Here is a 20,823-nt window from a genome sequence, read left to right on the forward strand (position 1 = left end):
GGAATGCTGTTTTCTTTCTCGCCACTCTATATGAACACAGACCACTTACACTGTATAAAATATTCATTTGCATCAACCACAGACCAGGCAGAAATGATTATCTGTGTTATTAATCAGTTGTGACATGAGGCCTTTGGAATATTCACAGCAACAATTACTTAAACCAATTAGCAGCAATACACGTGTTAAACAAGGAGAGATCAGTACTTATCTTCCCAGTTAAAAATGCAGATTTTCCAGTGCTGCGGGGCACAAAGTCACAGGAATGCAAAATACTGGAGAATAAAACTTCACACACATTCAGATCCTCGCCATTGTATGGCTGATGGAAATACATATTAACCAAACTGCAAGACCGGCCAGGGGAATGAGGAAATTGTCACTGCCGGTCACAATATGACATTCTTGCATTATGGAGACTGAACATTTATAATGTGTGCTCAAACGTTAACCCATTACTGTTGGGACAGGTGCAGGGGAGTAGGCTTAGTCTACTAGAAAAGAGGGATGGGGCTCCATATGGGGGCCCATGGAATTCTTTTTAACTGGCAAACCATAAACAATCAAAGCCAAACATGCCAAAGATAAAACTACAATGGCAACTGGGACACAATTTTAAAGACTAATTTGAAGGCTTTTTTTTGCACATCTTTATGTTTAACTTGTATAGAAGCAGAAACATGTATTTGGCTCCATAGACATTTAGACAGAAACATCTGCAAAATTAACATGCCACACATTTTTCAAGCTCTCCCATTAAAGTCTATGGGGCCAAAAACACATGATTCTGCTCCAAAAGAAGCATGTGTACTTTTTCAAGCAACAAGAGACATTTCAGTGTAAATGTGTCTATTGAGTATAATGGGATTCTTCAACTGCTGCGTAGGGTTGCCACCTGTCTGGGAGTCACCCAGACAGTCCAGGTTTTGAATTATGTGTCCAGGTTTCAGTCCCTCTGAACCCCGGACACATTATTCAAACATGAGTGTAGCTCGAAACAAGGCCTGACAGGAGGGTGAGGGGGCACTACGCGTGCTGCATTACTATCCTCTTTGGAGCACCCAAAAGGTGTCACAAGGTCTGTTATTCTATAGTGTACAGTAAAATAAAAAATTGCTGTGCACTGCTATAGTGTTCGGGTTTGGCTTGAAAAATAAACAGCTCCCACTAAAACCAATAGAAGCCATTTTATAAAATAGCTTATTAAATTTATATTTCATATCAATTTAAATTGAAACCATTTTATTAAATAAATAAAATAAAAACAAGGGCTTACTGCCTCATGCCATTACCAGGAAACAAATGCAACACATTACATCAAATGTAATTCCAACTTACTTGTAGAAAAACTAACTGGAAAGTTGCACTAAATCACTTAGACATGATGCATGCTTGATTATAAAAAAATATATTAAAAATAGATCACTTAAAAAAAGGAAAGTCTACCGAAAACCGATATTGCAGTCTATAATGCTGGAATATTCTCAGCATCTGAGTTCCTGCGTATGCAAATCTGCCAGGACTGCTACAATGGGGTCCCATTCCCTCAGTTGGATGTTTATTTCTAGTTATGAAAAATGCAACAAGGTGGTGTTACAGCATAACTACAACCCATTTCAAATATTTATACACACACACACACACACACACACACACACACACACACACACACACACACACACACACACTGCTTTCCATCTTGTCAAGTATATAATAAAGTATAATGTAATAAATTAGTTAAGCCCTCAAGAGCTTACAATCCAAGGTCCCCATCTCACATACTAGGGCCAATTTAGACAGGAGCCAATAATCTACAAGCATGTCTTTGGAGTGTGGGAGGAAATTGGAACTCTCAGAAGAGACCCACACAAGTGCAGAACAAACATGCAAACTCCACACAGGCAATATCCTCCTGAATGGCATACTAAGGAACCTAGTACTGTAAATCAGACATGCTAGCCACTGTTGCCTCCTGGGACTGCCAAGAGATATGAAAACAACAAATGCCATAGCCCACCCAACTCCACCTGTAACTGAAATATCCTTCTAGATTATCTATGGTGTTGATACTTATGCCCTGTAGCCTAGAGTTAATCAATATTCTGTGCATAGACTGCCAATATAGTATTTAAGGTTACTGCCATCCCTTTACTGCATTGTGACCTTTTGGTGCTCCTCAAACCTCGGAGGCCTAAATTTTGTGTGGCTCCATGTCTGAACCAAAGTTGCATTCAGACACTTGTGGGAGAGTTACTGGGGACGGTCTGCCAAGGAGGCTGCAATTAGGATTTGTAGACATGCACACACATACGGGGGGGGGGGGGGGGGCAATGCAGGCCAGTTGCACACGGACGTAAGAATTTACTGATGTTTTTACTCAGGACCAGGTTGACAAAAACATTCTGAGTTAACTGTTGTATGAAGTCCTCGTGTAAATGTATACAAGCGTACAATTCTTCATTGCCGGTATTGCAATGTATGCATGTAAAATTACTGCAATCAAATGTTACATTTTCTAATTTTTGTTTTACAGCTCTGTACTTATCATTCGATTACTCATCTCTATGCAGCTGTGTGTATAGTTCCATAGACTACAATGCACCTATGTCCAGATCAGTATAAAAAAAAAAAAAAAGAAAACGTGACTTACTCCTCTGTGCATGAGAGCTTAGACAAGAGTAAAATAGCCTACAAGCATGGCTAGCAGGAGGAAAGCAGAGTAATCAAAAGAAACCCACACAAGGAGAGCATGCAAACTCCATGCAGGCAGTGTCCCGATTGGGATTTGAACTGAGGACCCCAGTGCTAACCAATAAGCCACTGTGCTGAGATGAATGCTTTTCTCCAAAGTAATAGACAAGGTCCATGGGCAATATGTAGAAATGTTATGTGCAAGGTTATGCTTTTGTCCACTGGAATATGGCCTGAGAGATTTTTTATTTATTTTTTTTAATTATTAATATAAAAAAAAAAAAAAAAAAAAAAAAATTATAATATATACACACACACACACACACACAGCTGTAGAGGATTACAGCTCATAGGCAATATTGTAGGTCATTTTAATATATGCAGTGTTAACCCTGAGTTCTTAGTGTCTATACCAGTCCCTAGGATCTAGGCCAGTCCTTAGTGGTTATACTAGTCTGTGATCTATACCAGTCCTCATCTCTACCAGTCCCAGGGATCTATAGAAATCCTTAGTAGTTACACCAGTCCTTATCTCTACTAGTCCCTGGGATTTATGCCAGTCCTTAGTGGTTATACCTGTCCCTGGGATCTAGCCGGTCCTCATCTAAAAAAGTCCCTGGGATCTATGTCAGTCCTCTGTAATAATACCTGTCCCTGTGATCTGTGGAAATCCTTAGTAGTTATACCAGTCCCTGGGATCTATGCCAGTCCTCATCTATACCAGTCCCTGGGATCTATGCCAGCCCTCTGTAGTTATACCTGTTCCTGTGATCTATGGAAATCCTTAGTAGTTATACCAGTCCTTAGTATTTATACCGGTCCCTGTGATCTATAGCGGTGCCTGGGATCTCTAGCAGTGATAGAAGATAGTAGCAGTTCTCTTCTTGCTTTCCCTACCCCACACTTAGGCTGTGAAGAGGATGCCCTCGGCAGCGAACGTGTTAACAGATGTCATGTCAATTCCAAGGAGAGGGGGGGCGAGCGATTCCCGTAAAACCTCTAATAACGCCGCAGTGGCAAGCTTCTCGCTCTCCGCCAGCGGAGCCGCATGTGAGTGAAGCCGGCGTGCAGTAGGACCGGGCGGCGGGGGCGCGCTCTCACACATACACTAGACACCTGCTGGAGGCGTGGAGCCGGGCTGGGAGATCAGCAGCACATGATAGAGCTCAGGGAGCAATGCAGCCCATGCTCTGCCCGATCTACCGCACACTGCCTGCGGAGCGATCACCCCTCTCCTCCGGGGGAAGACCTGAGTGCGGTCGGCGGGGACTCCAGAAAGTCTATAAGAGAGATCCCTGCTCGATCCCTACCTCCTCCGAATGTCCCCAGAGCCGGGGGGGAGCTGCCAAGTGCTGCTGACTGCCATGCAGGGCTGGGGGGTTTCCATCAGCAACAATGTTTGTGGACACACAAATAAGAGGAGATCATACTGATACAAAGTTACTTTATCAACATAAAACATACACAGATCTGAAGTTTCCCTCCAAGGATCTCCTATAATAAGAATACCGAGCCCTTCATACACCTCCTATTCATCATACTGCAGGCACCATGGCCACATTCATCATCTCTGATGACACTTTATCTTAGCTAAGCAATCATAGTAAATCTGTATTTACAACCAGCAAGGCTGTGCTGCGTAGACTCATCAGGACTTCTGCAATACTAACATCCTACAGCAAATGGCAGGACTGAGGGTCCTATTATACATACTGCAAACCTGAGGTCCTACAGATTCTGGCAGGTCCGAGTAGTGTGTGTATATATATATATTCCAGGACTTCCTACAATCACCGCAAATCTAAGATCCTACACTGCAGTAAAATGTCACTACTGGATTAAATTCACCAGAATTGAACACGTATATACCCCAGTCCTCAGGACTTTCCACAATCACTGCAAACCTGAGATCCTACACTGCAGTATAAGTCAGAAGTGAGTCTGTATATACTCTCCAGGACTGAACATGTGTATATATAGTCACCAGGACTTTCCACAATCACTGCAAACCTGAGATCCAACACTGCAGTATAGGTCACCACTAACATGCTATCTATACACTTTCCACAATCACTGCAAACCTGAGATCCTACACTGTCAGGGCTGAATATGTAAATACTCCCCAGCACCTTTTACAAGCACTGCAAACCTGAGATCCAACACTGCAGCATAGATGTATATCCTCCCCAATACTTTCCATAATCACTGCAAACCTGACATCCAAACACTGCAGTATAAGGCAGGACTGGGCATCTACAATCCCAGACAAGCTGCTTCATCAGCTTCCCTCACTTCATGCCCATTCCTCCCATCCTTAGCCTGCTCTTCCCCTCCATACCTTGCAGTGCCTCCTGATACCCTCCCATACATACCTGATTACCTGCAATCATACACCCCACTTGCTCCTTTTGAAGGGCAGGCATAGTGTTCCCTGCTCATATAAAAACTAAGGATGAGCACCATCAGAGCTGTCACGTCACTCAGCATCTGGGGATCATGCATTCTACAAACCTGCTCCACCCTAAACTCATTTCCACTAGGTAGGTTATGGTAGTGTCATTAACTCTTCCCCAGCCTGCAGCTGATCCAATGCAGCCCTGAGTTTTCCTATACTATCACCGGTCATGCTGGGACTTACACTTGCAGCAATGCAGGAAAATGTCCCGGCAGCACCTTAAGGGTTAAATAGAGAGAGAAAGAGGGGGGGGGGGGGGGTGCCATGCGCCCTCCAGTCTCTGGCTCTTAATGCTGAGTCACAAATAGCATCCTATAGAAATAAAGGCATTGGTATGCTCTTTTTTTAAAATCAGTCCCGTCTATAGATTTTATCCCATGCCTCCAGCAGATGGGACCTCCAATGTGGAATTTGGGGGGTATAGCAAATGGCACACATCTGCTCTTCGCCCATTATCACCCCTCTCTAAAATAGAACTCTTACTAAAAAAAAAGTGAAGCCACTGATCAATAGGGAGGGAGTCTCAGCTGTCAAAGCAAGGGGGGACACCAGCTTTCCTGTTAGCCAGGCAATGGCCATCCCTGACTGCAGAATAAAAACTTTGAGAAGATTGCAACCCCAACCCCCCCCCCAAAGCACAACTGAGGAGAATGTCCATCAGAAACCCCCTGAACATTGGTGGAGCTGCACATGGGAGATTTCATAAAATAAACATGTCAGCCTAGAAGTCAATACCTACCAAATCTGTTGTGGTCTTGCCTCGTCCCCTGGATAGTGCCATTAGGAAAGATCTCTAAATGGTATCCAGTCCTGCAGTACAACTGCCTCCTTCTGAGGATCCCCTTTAAGTGTTCATAGTCAGTGACTGCAGACCCCCTGGGTAGCCCCCCTGCCTCCGACTGGCTCAGGTGGTCACTTAACAGCACAGGGTTATCCACAGGCAACACGGGCACATTCCCAAAAGACACAGCATCCTGCACACCAAAATAGTTCCCAACTTCAGCCAGGGGAGCCATCAGGATGGTGGTGGAGGAGGAAGCTGGGCAGGTCAAGGTATATATACCCTCTCCTCACTGAAGGGGGAGGATGATGATGGTGGTGATGATGATGATGGTGATGGTGATGACTCGATCTTCAATCCATGGAGTGCATCAATAAAAACTAATAAGGTGGCTTGATAGCTTGGAGGTTCAAGGTCAAAGCTCTGATGAGTCTAGAGAAGCTCCAGCTCACCCACTGACATCTCAGCAGGCAGGCAGCTCTTCATCAGCCCATCCAAGGGCAGGCAGGGGGACAATCCGGAGTTTCTCCATTGGGTGGGAGATCACCAGGGCTCATGTCAACTTCAGAAAAAAAAAAAAAAAATGAATAATAATAATAACAAAAAACAATGGCTAAGGTGAGTAGCCCACCCGATGGTGGTGGCAGCCCGGAGGATGTGTTGGTTTTTTAGGATGTACAGGCTACGTCAGAATGTATGGATCCTGACTCCAGGAAGACATGCGCTGTTTTGGCTTTATAACAGCAGACTGCATAGATCAGCATGAATCCCGGAGAAGAGAGGGGATGGAATCATGTCATTGAGGCGGGGAGGAAAGTTTTCAGGGCAGAGCCGGGGATGGCAGTACAGGGGGACGGGGAACAGGTGTGTAGAGCGCTATGTACAGCGCTGCGCTCAGATCACTCGCCAGTCTAGATCTCCTCCAGCTCTGAGGCTGCGGCTCCTGGCTCTGGCTCTCCATCCAGCTCGCAGAGTGGTGCAGCAGCAGGAATTGGGCTGGGTTTAAGGTAGCCTGTGCTGCCTGCCTGCCTGCCAAGCCGCGTCCTCCCGGGTCCTACAGCCCCTCTGCCTGCCTGTGCCAGGACCGAGGGCTCTGCGGCAGGACGAGGCAGCCCCGGCACGGTCACCGTGTGCACTGCGGTACAGGCGGACGGGGGAGCGGGGACCTACCGCTGCCTCCCACTAACAAAAAGTTGCTTTTTTGGACAGCTGCATTTTTATTTTTTATACAAATAAGTTCTCTATTTATTTTTGCTTGATGACTATTTTTAAAATACATGTAAACTACACAAAAAAATAAATAAGTCAATTCAAGTGTGTATGCTTAAAGCAGTAATAAACTCAAAAGCAAACTTTTATTATATTGCAGCTTAGATGTGATGGCTGCATTCGTTTTCTTTTTTTAGGCTTTCCTTTTTCTATTTTCATTTGGTGATCCGGGCAGCAAGTCTGTTGTTTTTCATAAGCTCCAGCTCTCCAACAGAATGTATCAGTTTATATGGCTGAGACCGTCAACCACTTCAGCTCCGGAAAGTTTTGCCCCCTTCCTGACCAGGTCATTTTTTGCGATACAGAGCTGCATTATTTCAACTGACAATTGCGCGGTCGTGCGACAATGTACCCAAATAAAATTGATGTCATTTTTTTCCCCACAAATAGAGCTTTCTTTTGGTGGTATTTGATCACCTCTGCGGTTTTTTGTTTGTTTTTTGCGCTATAAGGCTAATTTCACACTGAAAGCACCGGGCGTCGGCGGTAAAGTGCCGCTAGTTTTAACGGCGCTTTACGGTCATTTTAGCGGTGCTTTTTTGGCCGCAATCGGGGCACTTTTAATCCCCGCTAGCAGCCAAAGAAAGAGTTAAAAGCATCCGTGTTGCGGGCAGGACGTTTGGGGAGCACAGTATACATCACTCCCAAACCACCCCAAAGATGCTGCTTGCAGTACTTTTCAGAACGTCCCACAAGCGCACCGCCCCAGTGTAAAAAGTCACACTGAAATGAATGGGGAGGCGTTAGAGGCTATTTCTAGCGCTAAAATGCCTGAAAGCCGCCAGTGTGAAAGCAGCCTAAACAAAAAAAAACAACAATTTTGAAAAAAAAAAAATCAAATTTCTTCATCAATTTAGGCCAATATGTATTCCGCTACATATTTTTGGTATGGGCTTTTAATTTTTTTTATTGTTTTTACTAGTAATGGTGGCGGGACTGCGACATTGGGGTGGACAAATCTGACACTTTTTAGGGACCAGTGACACCAATACAGTGATTAGTGCTAAAAAAAAATGCACTGTCACTGTATAATAGAACACGGGCAGGGAAGGGATTAACATCAGGGGTGATCAAATATACAGTGCCTTGAAAAAGTATTCATACCCCTTGAAATTTTCCACATTTTGTCATGTTACAACCAAAAACGTACATTTATTTTATTGGGATTTTATGTGATAAACAAATACAAAGTGGCACATAATTGTGAAGTGGAAGAAAACTGATCAATGGCTTTAATTTTTTTTTTACAAATACATATCTGAAAAGTGTGGTGTGCATTTGTATTCAGCCTGTGTGTAATTTAATCGCAGTATAAATAGAGCTGTTCTGTGAAGCCCTCAGAAGTTTGCTAGAGAACCTTAGAGAACAAGCAGCATCATGAAGGCCAAGGAACACACTAGACAGGTCAGGCATAAAGTTGTGGAAAAGTTTAAAGCAGGGTTAGGTTATAAAAAAATATCCCAAGTTTTAAAAATCTCACAGAGCACTGTACAATCCATCATCCGAAAATGGAAAGAGTATGGCACAACTGCAAACCTACCCAGGGCCGGACTGGGAATAAAAACCAGCCCTGGAAATAAATTCATACCAGCCCCATAGTATTTTTATACCAGCCCAACCGCATAACATCTTTATTTTCTTGTTCACAAAAGGGAAAACCATGCATTTTAAAGCACATTTGAAGAGTGTATTATATATAGATAAGAGAGACATGGCTTTTACAAACAGCAGCAATTTTTTTCAAGGCAAAAACTTATGCCATTTACTGGCACATTTTTTATTGACACTGCAAAAAAAAGGTGCCGTAAATGTCAGTTTTCAGTGCAAATATCAATATTTAAGCTATAACTGCTATTAGCAATGTATTAAGTTAAACAAAAGTCAAAAACCATATTTCTCCATTTACATGAAAGTCAGATTAATATAACCCAACACAGAGTTCCCCCATATATCAGGAGGATTCCCCTTTACAGTGCAAGGGAACTCTGACATAAAGGGGAACATTGCAGATCATGATCTAAGCAGGAACTCTGATATAAAAGGGGGGCACTGGTGACCAGAGACCACCTTATATCAGAGTCCACTGCATTCCCCTTTACATCAGAGTTCCCCTTGCACTGTAAGGTGGAATCCTGCAGACTATGATGTAAAGGGGAACTCTGGGAATGTGGGGAGGACTCTGGTGACCAGAGAGTACCTTCCGCAGAAAGAAAACACTAAAGTAAGGGGGTTTACTGATATAAGGGGGAAACCTATATATCAGTGCCCCCTTACAATATTGTATTGACCCCTCCCCCCCTCAGGTAGGCCTGGCGGCGCTGTCACTGACCTCCTCTCAGGTGCACCTTACAGGGCTCAGTCAGTCGGCTCCAGCTCGGTGGCTCTGGTTTTACCCCATAGTTTCCTCTCCACAGTCCATACAAGTCTGACTTCTCCCATGACCCCCATCCCTGAGGCAATCCCACTCTTGACTCCTCTCCAGACTGCAGACGTGATATAAGACAAGAGATGGTCAGAGGCTGCGGATGGTACAGGGGAGGTCAGAAGCTGCGGATGGTACAGGGGAGGTCAGAGGCTGCGGATGGTACAGGGGGGGTCAGAGGCTGCGGATGGTACAGGGGAGGTCAGAGGCTGCGGATGGTACAGGGGAGGTCAGAAGCTGCGGATGGTACAGGGGAGGTCAGAGGCTGCGGATGGTACAGGGGAGGTCAGAGGCTGCGGATGGTACAGGGGAGGTCAGAGGCTGCGGATGGTACAGGGGAGGTCAGAGGCTGCGGATGGTACAGGGGAGGTCAGAGGCTGCGGATGGTACAGGGGAGGTCAGAGGCTGCGGATGGTACAGGGGAGGTCAGAGGCTGCGGATGGTAGAGGAGAGGTCAGAGGCTGCGGATGGTACAGGGGAGGTCAGAGGCTGTGGAGGGGGGATGACAGGAGGTCAGAGGCTGCGGGGGGGGGGCAGGAGGTCAGAGGCTGCAGGGGGGGCAGGAGGTCAGAGGCTGCAGGGGGGGCAGGAGGTCAGAGGCTGCAGGGGGGCAGGAGGTCAGAGGCTGCAGGGGGGGGGGCAGGAGGTCAGAGGCTGCAGGGGGGGGCAGGAGGTCAGAGGCTGCAGGGGGGGGCAGGAGGTCAGAGGCTGCAGGGGGGGCAGGAGGTCAGAGGCTGCAGGGGGGGCAGGAGGTCAGAGGCTGCAGTGGGGGCAGGAGGTCAGAGGCTGCAGTGGGGGCAGGAGGTCAGAGGCTGCAGGGGGGGCAGGAGGTCAGAGGCTGCAGGGGGGGGCAGGAGGTCAGAGGCTGCAGGGGGGGCAGGAGGTCAGAGGCTGCAGGGGGGGGACAGGAGGTCAGAGGCTGCAGGGGGGGACAGGTCAGAGGCTGCAGGGGCGGCAGGAGGTCAGAGGCTGCAGGGGGGGCAGGAGGTCAGAGGCTGCAGGGGGGGCAGGAGGTCAGAGGCTGCAGGGGGGGCAGGAGGTCAGAGGCTGCAGGGGGGGGCAGGAGGTCAGAGGCTGCAGGGGGGGCAGGAGGTCAGAGGCTGCAGGGGGGGCAGGAGGTCAGAGGCTGCAGGGGGGGGGCAGGAGGTCAGAGGCTGCAGGGGGGCAGGAGGTCAGAGGCTGCAGGGGGGAAGGAGGTCAGAGGCTGCAGGGGGGAAGGAGGTCAGAGGCTGCAGGGGGGGCAGGAGGTCAGAGGCTGCAGGGGGGGCAGGAGGTCAGAGGCTGCAGGGGGGGCAGGAGGTCAGAGGCTGCAGGGGGGGCAGGAGGTCAGAGGCTGCAGGGGGGGCAGGAGGTCAGAGGCTGCAGGGGGGGGCAGGAGGTCAGAGGCTGCAGGGGGGGCAGGAGGTCAGAGGCTGCAGGGGGGGCAGGAGGTCAGAGGCTGCAGGGGGGGGCAGGAGGTCAGAGGCTGCAGGGGGGGCAGGAGGTCAGAGGCTGCAGTGGGGGCAGGAGGTCAGAGGCTGCAGTGGGGGCAGGAGGTCAGAGGCTGCAGTGGGGGCAGGAGGTCAGAGGCTGCAGGGGGAGTAGGAGGAAGAGGCCACCAGACAAGTACTCGCTGCGGTACTTTTAAAAATGGCGCCGCTCGGCGCCATCGTCACTGCGCATGCGCCCGCACTTCCGAGAATTGCCGAGTGTGTACGGACTTTCCCGAGCACGGCTAGCTCGGGAAAGCCCGTACACACTTCCGAGAATAGCGCTAGGGCATGCGCAGTTGCATGTCAGCCTGGCGGCCCCGCGGCCATGTTTCTTTCAGGCGCCGCTGCCCTCACAGCGGCACCAGGGGCAGCCAGACAGCCGGCCCACCGGGGGATTTCCCGGTATCCCGGTAGGCCAGTCCGGCCCTGAACCTACCAAGACATGGCCGTCCACCTAAACTGACAGGCCGGGCAAGGATTAACCAGAGAAGCAGCCAAGAGGCCCATGGTAACTCTGGAGGAGCTGCAGAGATCCACAGCTCAGATGGGAGAACCTGTCCACAGGACAACTATTAGTTGTGTACTCCACAAATCTGGCCTTTATGGAAGAGCGGCAAGAAGAAAGCCATTGTTGAAAGAAAGCCATAAGAAGTCTTTTTTGCAGTTTGCGAGAAACCATGCGGGGGACACAGCAAACAAGTGGAAGAAGGTGCTCTGGTCAGATGAGACCAAAATTGAACTTTTTGGCCTAAAAGCAAAACGCTATGTGTGACGGAAAACTAACATTGTAACATTGCACATCACCCTGAACACACCATCTCCACTGTGAAACATGGTGGTGGCAGCATCATGTTGTGGGGATGCTTTTCTTCAGCAGGGACAGGGAAGCTGGTCAGAGGTGATGGGAAGATGGATGGAGCCAAATACAGGGCAATCTTAGAAGAAAACCTGTTAGAGTCTGCAAAAGACTTGAGACTGGGATGGACTGGGATTTTGCAAAGAAGAATGGGCAAAAATGTCACTCTCTAGATGTGCAAAGCTGTTGGGGAAATTCCCAAAAGACTTGGAGCTGTAATTGCAGTGAAAGGTGGTTCTACAAATATTGACTCAGGGGGGTGAATACAAATGCACGTCACACTTTTTACATATTTATTTGTAAAATAATGTTTAAAAATGTTGGTGTGCCACTTTGTGTTGGTCTATCACATAAAATCCCAATAAAAGACATTTATGTTTTTGGTTGTAACATTTTAAAATGTGGAAAATTTCAAGGGGTATGAATACTTTTTCAAGGCACTGTATATTACAGCTTACCAATTTTTAGATGTGATGGCTACATTAGTTTTCTTTTTTTGGCTTTCCTTCTTCTATTTTAATTGATGATCCAGCCAGCAAGTCTGTTGTTTTTCACAAGCTCTCCAGCAGAATGTATCTGTTTATATGGATGAGACAAACCACTTAACACTGGCAGGGATGATTAAAATGATATTTTTTTTTTAATAATGCAAAATCTTTATCCTAAAAGGGAAAAAAAACTGTTTTCTTTACAGGCTGACAATGTAGCGGGGCTTGTTGGGACCTACCGCCTGGTCGGAGAACCAAAAAGTTGTTTTTTGGGCAGCTGCATGTTTATTTTACAAATTAGTTCTCTATTTATTTTTGCTTGATGACTACAGTAATACCTTGGATTATCAGCATAATTCATTCCAGAAGAATGCTTATAATCCAAAACACTCGTATATCGAAAGCGCGTTTCCCCATAGGAAATAATGGAAACCCAGATAATCCGTTCCATAGCCACTGCTTGTCTATGCAGTACCGCATGTGGCCAGAGGTGCGGGGGCGCCAGAGTGTCTTCGAGTGTTTCCGAGAGTCTCCAAGTGTCTCTGAGCGTCACTGGTGCCCCGGCACCTCTGGCCAAATGCAGTACTGCACACCCCCGTGGTTTGAATCCTGCTCGTCTTGCGAGACAATGCTCGCAAAGCGAGTCAGGATTTTTTTTTTTTAAATAGCTTGCTTTAGAAAAAGCTTGTAAACCGAGTTACTCACAATCCAAGGTTCCACTGTATTTTTTAAATACATGTAAGCCTTAAAGAAGGGGCTCCAGGCTCCTGCAGACAAAATTAAAAGTCAGCAGCTACAAATACTGTAGCTGCTGCCTTCCAATTCAAGACCAGGCATATATATATATATATTTTATTTTTTTTTTCTTTATTTTTTTACAGAGACCCTAGAGAATAAATTGGCAGTTGTTGCAATATTTTATGTCACACTGTATTTGCACAGCGGTCTTTCAAACTCAATGTTTTTGGAAAAAATACACTTTAATGAATAAAAAAAAACAAAACAGTAAAGTTAGCCCAATTTTTGGATTTTTTTGTATAATGTGAAAGATGTTATGCCCAGTAAAGAGATACCTAACATGGCACACTCAGCGACAAACTACGGTACTTAAAAATCTCCATAGGTGATGTTTTACATTTTTTTAATGGTTACCTGTTTAGATTTACAGAGGAGGTCTTGCACTAGGATTACTGCTCTCGCTCTAACAATCATGGTGATACCGCACAAGACTGGTTTGAACACTGTTTGCAGGTGCGACTATTGTATGCATTTTCTTTGGCACACGAGCATGGAGATATGGAGCGCTTTAAAAATGTTTTAAATTTTTTTCTTATCTCACTTTTATTGCTGTAAACATCCAGGGAGTGACAGGTACTCTTTATGGAGGGATTTGGGGTCTAACAGACCCCAAACCCCTCCTCTACACTTGAAAGTATTCAAACGCCAAGATCGGCGTTTTTGAATACTGACTTTTTTTTTTTACATTTGGCACCGTTGGCTACCAAGTAAACCCGAAGTGACGTTGTGACATCGCTTCCGGGTTTCTACATCGGAGACCCCATCAAAGCCAAATCCGGCTATGCTCAGATCTCCAACCAGCTGGCGGACATGCCTCCTGGTGGGACCGGAGACCCAGGCGGTGTGGCAGCAGGTAGCCACATTGGTTGTTATTACAGGAAAGCCGATTGTCTGTTCTAAAAAACAGTACTGTGGTGATGACGTACAGGTATCTGATTTTGCGGCAAGTGATTAATATTAGGACACTTACCTGTCCAGGAACCGGCTATCGGGTGCTGCCACTGCCATCTCCACTAAGAGAAACCATCAGCAAAAGCCGTGGGGCTTCACAGCAGGTTTCCTACTGTGAATGCGCGAATCGCGCCAAACTCTCTGATTGGGCTGGCTGCAGGGGAAGGCTGAGGCTGAGTTTGCCACGGCAAACCCAGGTACCTGCTCCCCCCCAAAAGGTGCCAAATTTGGCAGTGGAGGGGGGTGGGGCAGACAAGCGGAGCTTCCCCTTTTGGGTGGAGCTCTACTTTAACTTATACTGGAACTAAAAAAAAGACAGTACAAGTGTATATGCCTAAGCGGTATTACAATAGAACAGTAGAACAATAGGCAAAACTTTTTTCATTTTGGATACAGCAAGGGAGGGTTATAACCCCTGTTGGTTTATTTGTCATTTGTGTTCCATTGGAGAGATTTCCCTTCACTTCCTATCACATAGCTAAAACAGGAAGTGAGAGGAAATCCCTACAAATTAACAGAATCCCTTGGGGGCCCCCAGGTCATCAAAACTAGTGTCCCCATTGAAAGATTTCCCCTCTACAGTATCACTTTTCTGGGGACAAGAAAAGTAAAGTTACTTTTACTTTCAATTAATAACGGGAAACGGGACAAATAGAGAGGGTGACTCTCCCTAATGGAGGCACAGACAGCAATAAAAACTGACAGGTGTTCTAATCCATCTCCATTCTGTCCAAAACAAAAGAAAGTTTTGCCTTTAGTATACTTTAAACCCGAAAGCAAACATTTATTATATTGCAGCTTACCAATACTTATACAAAACCTTTAACCCAAAATGAAAAAAACTGTTTGCTGTAACTGACTATAAAGTGTGAGCTGGAGTTTGGCTTCAATTTGTTAGTGTATCTAAATCTGCTAATACATTTAACACTACCCTCCCCACCGACCGACAATGCTGCTGTCTGCTGTGCAGAGATAGATTTATAAGGGGGCAAAAGGCCCCCCCCCTATCAGGGGCTGCCCGTCCATTAGGGGCGCCGCCCCCTATCCACGCGTCCGGTCCCCTAATCTACATTCGGGGTGCCGGATGCATGGATTTCAATGGGGGTTTTCTTTTTTTTTTTTTGAAGCACTTAATTAGAGCCAGAGGCAAGCACTGCGCCCCGAGCCCACCCAGTTGTGTGACAATAGCGAATTAATATTCGCTCTTTTCGCACTGAATCTCCTCCCCACCAATCAGGAAGCGGGTCATGGAACCTGTTTCCTGATTGGCCAAAACAATCCTATTGGACCATGGCGAGGAGGAGACGCAGGGGACGAAGCCTCTGCCTGGGGGTGAGGGGCTTATCTACCAACCGGGAGGGGGGGGTTGGAGGTGCTGGTGACCCTGTCGTCATGGAGGAGTGGAAGAGGACTCCAGTGGCACCCTGTGAAGCTCTGGTGAACTTCATGCCCAAGAGGGTTAAGGCAGTGCTGGAAAATAATGGTGGCCACACAAAATATTGACACTTTGTTCCCAATTTGGACATTTACACTTATGGGTGTACTCACTTTTGTTGCCAGCAGTTAGACATTATTGGCTGTGTGTTGAGTTATTTTGAGGGGACAGCAAATTTACACTGTTATACAAGCTGTACACTCACTACTTTACATTGGAGCAAAGTGTCATTTCTTCAGTGTTGTCACTTGAAAAGTTAGAATAAAATATTTACAAACATTGCTTTTTGGGCCAGGGTTCATATTGATTTGTTGCCTTTTTTCTTTCCTTTACATTTTGGTCCATTTGCCTGCTCAGTGCTCACCTCTATCTAGCTGCCACCCACCTGCCACTGTCCTCCACTGCTTCTTCCAAAGCAGAAGAGTGATGCCGGAGAGTTGGCGTTTTCCTTTATTTTCACCTGGTGATCTGCCCAGTAAGTCTGTTTATTCTCAACTTCCTTTAACAGACTAAGCTGTCCAGACAAAGCAGCATTTAGAGCAGGGGTCCCTCCAGCATTTTTTATCCGGCCCGCGGACTGCCCCTTTAACATCGCAGCACTCCCCCTGCCCTCTGCTACTTTTATCACACAGGACGCGAAACATGACAGGTCTGGAAAAAGGACCTTTTGTGTTAAGAAGCAGGTGATTGGTTACTAGGCATCGGGGCGGTCCCAGGAATCAATCACCTGCCTTTCACTTGCAAAGTCCCGCCCTTTGTCCGGACCTACCATGCTTCATGTCTTGTGTGATACAGGTAACAGAGGGGAGTGGGAGTGCTGTGATATTATACAAGGGGCGGCAGGGTAATATCGATGAGGGGAGTCTGTGATATGGGGGGATCTGTGATATGGGGGATCTGTGATATGGGGGGATCTGTGATATGGGGGATCTGTGATATGGGGGATCTGTGATGGGGGATCTGTGATATGGGAGGATCTGTGATATGGGGGATCTGTGATGGGGGATCTGTGATGAGGGATCTGTGATATGGGGGGGATCTGTGATGGGGGAGTCTGTGATATGGGGGAGTCTGTTATGGGCGAGTCTGTTATGGGCGAGTCTGTTATGGGGGAGTCTGTGATATGGGGGATCTGTGATATGGGGAGTCTGTTATGGGGGATCTGTGATGGGGAGTCTGTTATGGGTGATCTGTGATATGGGGGGGGGAGTCTGTTATGGGGGAGTCTGTGATATGGGGGGATCTGTGATGGGGGAGTCTGTGATATGGGGGGATCTGTGATGGGGAGTCTGTTATGGGGGGATCTGTGATATGTGGGAGTCTGTGATATGGGGGGGATCTGTGATGGGGGATCTGTGATATGGGGGGGATCTGTGATGGGGAGTCTGTTATGGGGGATCTGTGATATGGGGGGAGTCTGTGATGGGGGAGTCTGTGATGGGTGAGTCTGTTATGGGGGAGTCTGTGATATGGGGGGGGATCTGTGATGGGGGATCTGTAATGGGGGAGTCTGTGATATGGGGGGGATCTGTGATATGGGGGAGTCTGTGATATGGGGGAGTCTGTGATATGGGGGAATCTGTGATATGGGGGAGTCTGTTATGGGGAGATCTGTGTTATGGGGGGATCTGTGATGGCAGAGTCTGTTATGGGGGATCTGTGATATGGGGAGATCTGTGATATGGGGAGATCTGTGATATGAGGAGATCTGTGATATGGGGGGATCTGTGATGGGGAGTCTGTTATGGGGGGATCTGTGATGGCAGGGTCTGTTATGGGGGAGTCTGTGATATGGGGGAGTCTGTGATATGGGGGATCTGTGATGGGGAGATCTGTGACATGGGGGGATCTGTGATGGGGAGTCTGTTATGGGGGGATCTGTGATGGCGGAGTCTGTTATGGGGGATCTGTGATGGGGGGATCTGTGATGGCGGAGTCTGTTATGGGGGGATCTGTGATGGGGGAGTCTGTTATGGCGGAGATCTGTGATGGGGGAGTCTGTTATGGGGGATCTGTGATGGCGGAGTCTGTTATGGGGGATCTGTGATGGCGGAGTCTGTTATGGGGGGATCTGTGATGGGGGAGTCTGTTATGGGGGGGACTGATATGGGGGAGTCTGTTATGGGGGGACTGTGATATGGGGGGATCTGTGATGGCGGAGTCTGTTATGGGGAAAGTCTGTGATGGGGTGTCTGTTATGGGGGTATCTGTGATGGGGGAAGTATGTGATATGGGGGAGTCTGTTATGGGGGGAATCTGTTATGTGGGGCTTTGTGATGGAGAGGAGTTTGTGTTGTGGGGCTTTGTGATGGGGGGATCTGTCATGGGGGGGGGGGGGTCTGTGATTGGGAGTGGTTCTGTAATGAGGGGAGTCTGTGAAATACTGATAAGTTCATATTGATTACAATTGTTCTTTATTTTAAATATTGTACTGTTTTTTCCTGTTTTTTTTTTGCACTACAAATAAGATGTGTGCATAGGAATTAGTTCATATTTTTTTAAACTATAGTGCGGCCCCCTAACAGTCTGAGGGACTGTGAACTGGCCCCCTGTCTAAAAAGTTTGAGGACCCCTGATTTAGAGGGATGAGACAAACCATTTATGACTGACAGGGGTGCTTACAATTGTCAGCCTTTATTTATGTAAAATCTTTATCCCAAAAGGAAATGTTGCTGTAACTGCTTATATAAAGTGTTAGCTGGCGTTTGGCTTCAATTTGTTAGTCAAGTTCATCCAAGGCCTCAGGCACACAGGACATAAAAAAAAAAAAAGGTGTTTACAGGTATTTAGAGACAGAGAAAGCACCACCAATGTGTTCAGGAAAGGAGCGTTTGGGTGTAAAAAATGGCAAAGGTGCATTAACTTGCGCGTTTAGATGTGTCCATGTGTTTGCACATTAACGCATTCTAAGGGCCTGAAAAAAGAAATCATCTGGCCAATAGAATGCATTAACAGCAAAAGCGCAAACAAGCAGCATGCAAAACGCAGCTTTAGGCAAGTTTTTTTCGGCTGCATTTTCCTCCCGTGGAGCAAAGGCATCCTGGGGCAGAAAAAAAACGTCCTGTGCTTATGATGGTCTAAATCTGCTAGTCTAATGCCCGTACAGACGGTCGGACATTGATCGGACATTTCGACAACAAAATCCTATGATTTTTTCAGACGGATGTTGGCTCAAACTTGTCTTGCATACACACGGTCACACAAAGTTGTCAGAAAATCCGATCATTCTGAACGCGGTGACTTAAAACACATAAGTCGGGACTATAAACAGGGCAGTAGCCAATAGCTTTCATTTCTTTATTTATTCTGAGCATGCGTGGCACTTTGTGCATCGGATTTGTGTACACACGATCGGAAATTCCGACAACGGATTTTGTTGTCGGAAAATTTTATAGCCTGCATTATAGCAGCACTGAAATATAAGAAAGTCATCCATTTATGCTGTTTATTCAACAATTACCTTTATTTAAATATCAAACTTGTTTTCACCTTTTTTTTTTTAAAGAAGAATTCCAGGTATGAATATTCTTTACATCTCTAATCAAGAAGTTGAAAATGAGGAGTTCTGTTGAAAACAAACCACGGTCAGGTAAACCAACTAAAATTTCAGCTACAACTGCCAGGAAAATTGTTCAGGATGCAAAGAAAAACCCACAAATAACTTCAGGTGAAATACAGAACTCTCTGAAAATATGTGGTGTGGATGTTTCTAGATGCACAATAAGGAGGCACTTGAAGAAAGATGGGTTGCATGGTCGAGTCGCCAGAAGAAAGCCATTACTACGCAAATTCCACAAACTATCCCACTTACAATACGCCAAACAGCACAGAGACAAGCCTCAAACCTTCTGGCACAAAGTCATTTGGAGTGATGAGACCAAAATTGAGCTTTTTGGCCACAACCATAAAATCTTCATTTGGAGAGGAGTCAACAAGGCCTATGATGAAAGGTACACCATTCCTACTGTAAAACACAGAGGTGGATCGCTGATGTTTTGGGGATGTGTGAGCTACAAAGGCACAGGAAATTTGGTCAAAATTGATGGCAAGATGAAAAAAATATATAAAAAAATACTGGAGGAACATTTGCATTCATCAGCCAGGAAGATGTGCATGGGACACACTTGGACATTCCAACATGACAATGATCCAAAACACAAGGCCAAGTCAACCTGTCATTGGCTACAGCAGAATAAATTGAAGGTTCTGGAGTGGCCATCTCAGTCTCCTGACCTCAATATCATGGAACCACTCTGGGGAGATCTCAAACATGCAGTTCATGCAAGACAGCCTAAGAATTTACAGAAACTGGAGGCTTTTTGCCAAGAGGAATGCAGCTTTACCATCTGAGAAGATAAAGAGCCTCATCCACAAACACCACAAAAGACTTCAAGGTATTAAGAACTGGGGTATGTAAACTTTTGATCAGGGTCATGATAATAAATGATTGATTGATAATAAATGGCTTCAGCCAAACATTAACCCACTAACTATGAGTAAAATAAAAGTTTTTGTGTTATCATTCATATTCTCTGAAACATGGCCAAGAAATCATAAATTCTGCCAGGGTATGTACACTTATGGTGGTCCAGTGGTCACAGGATCAGGAGCCCATCCTGACAACTCTTGGTCATAACCAGAGAGTGCTCGCAGCACAGAAACCTCAGCCATCGTGGATGCATATGTGCAGCTTATGGGCATTAAAGTTCATCCTCTTTGCCGCCGCACATCTACATTATGTGGTCAGCAAAAGGTTAAAGGGAATCTATACTAAGAGAATTGTAGATATTCAATGGCAACAGACCTGGAGTGCAATCGCCCACAATGCACATGTTGTGCACTTTGGTGCACTGCATTAAAAAAAAAATAAAATGGACATTCAAGTTTTCTTCTATTAAACTACGTGGCATGTTCACCAATGCCAGGAGCCTGGCGGACAAGATGGGTGAATTAGAGATACTGTTGTATGAGGAGGATTTGGATTTTGTGGGAATTTCAGAGACCTGGTTCAACAGCTCCCATGATTGGCTGGCAAACATTCAAGGGTATACCCTTTATCGCAAGGATAGAGAGGGTAAAAAAGGGGGAGGGGTATGCCTTTATATCAAGAATAATGTACAAGTGAATGTTAGAAATGACATCGCTAAGGGAGCTAGGGAGGAGGTGGAATCCTTATGGGTAGAGCTCCAAAGGGATGAAGCTAAG

The 20,823-nt window shown here is 46.3% G+C and overlaps 1 protein-coding gene across 1 annotated transcript in view; it reads right to left on the bottom strand.

The window, feature by feature from the left end:
• Nucleotides 1–6,966, bottom strand: part of FGF9 (fibroblast growth factor 9) — a 71,156-nt gene extending 64,190 nt beyond the window's left edge. Inside the window, exon 1 of the mRNA XM_073613443.1 lies at nt 5,886–6,966. Coding sequence (XP_073469544.1) covers nt 5,886–6,162 — 277 coding nt within the window. The 5' untranslated portion in view covers nt 6,163–6,966. The remainder of the gene's footprint in view (nt 1–5,885) is intronic.
• Between the last annotated feature and the right edge of the window lie 13,857 nt (nt 6,967–20,823).

The sequence above is a fragment of the Aquarana catesbeiana genome, linkage group LG02 (genome assembly GCF_042186555.1).
Source record: "Aquarana catesbeiana isolate 2022-GZ linkage group LG02, ASM4218655v1, whole genome shotgun sequence".
NCBI classification, from domain to species: Eukaryota; Metazoa; Chordata; class Amphibia; order Anura; family Ranidae; genus Aquarana; species Aquarana catesbeiana.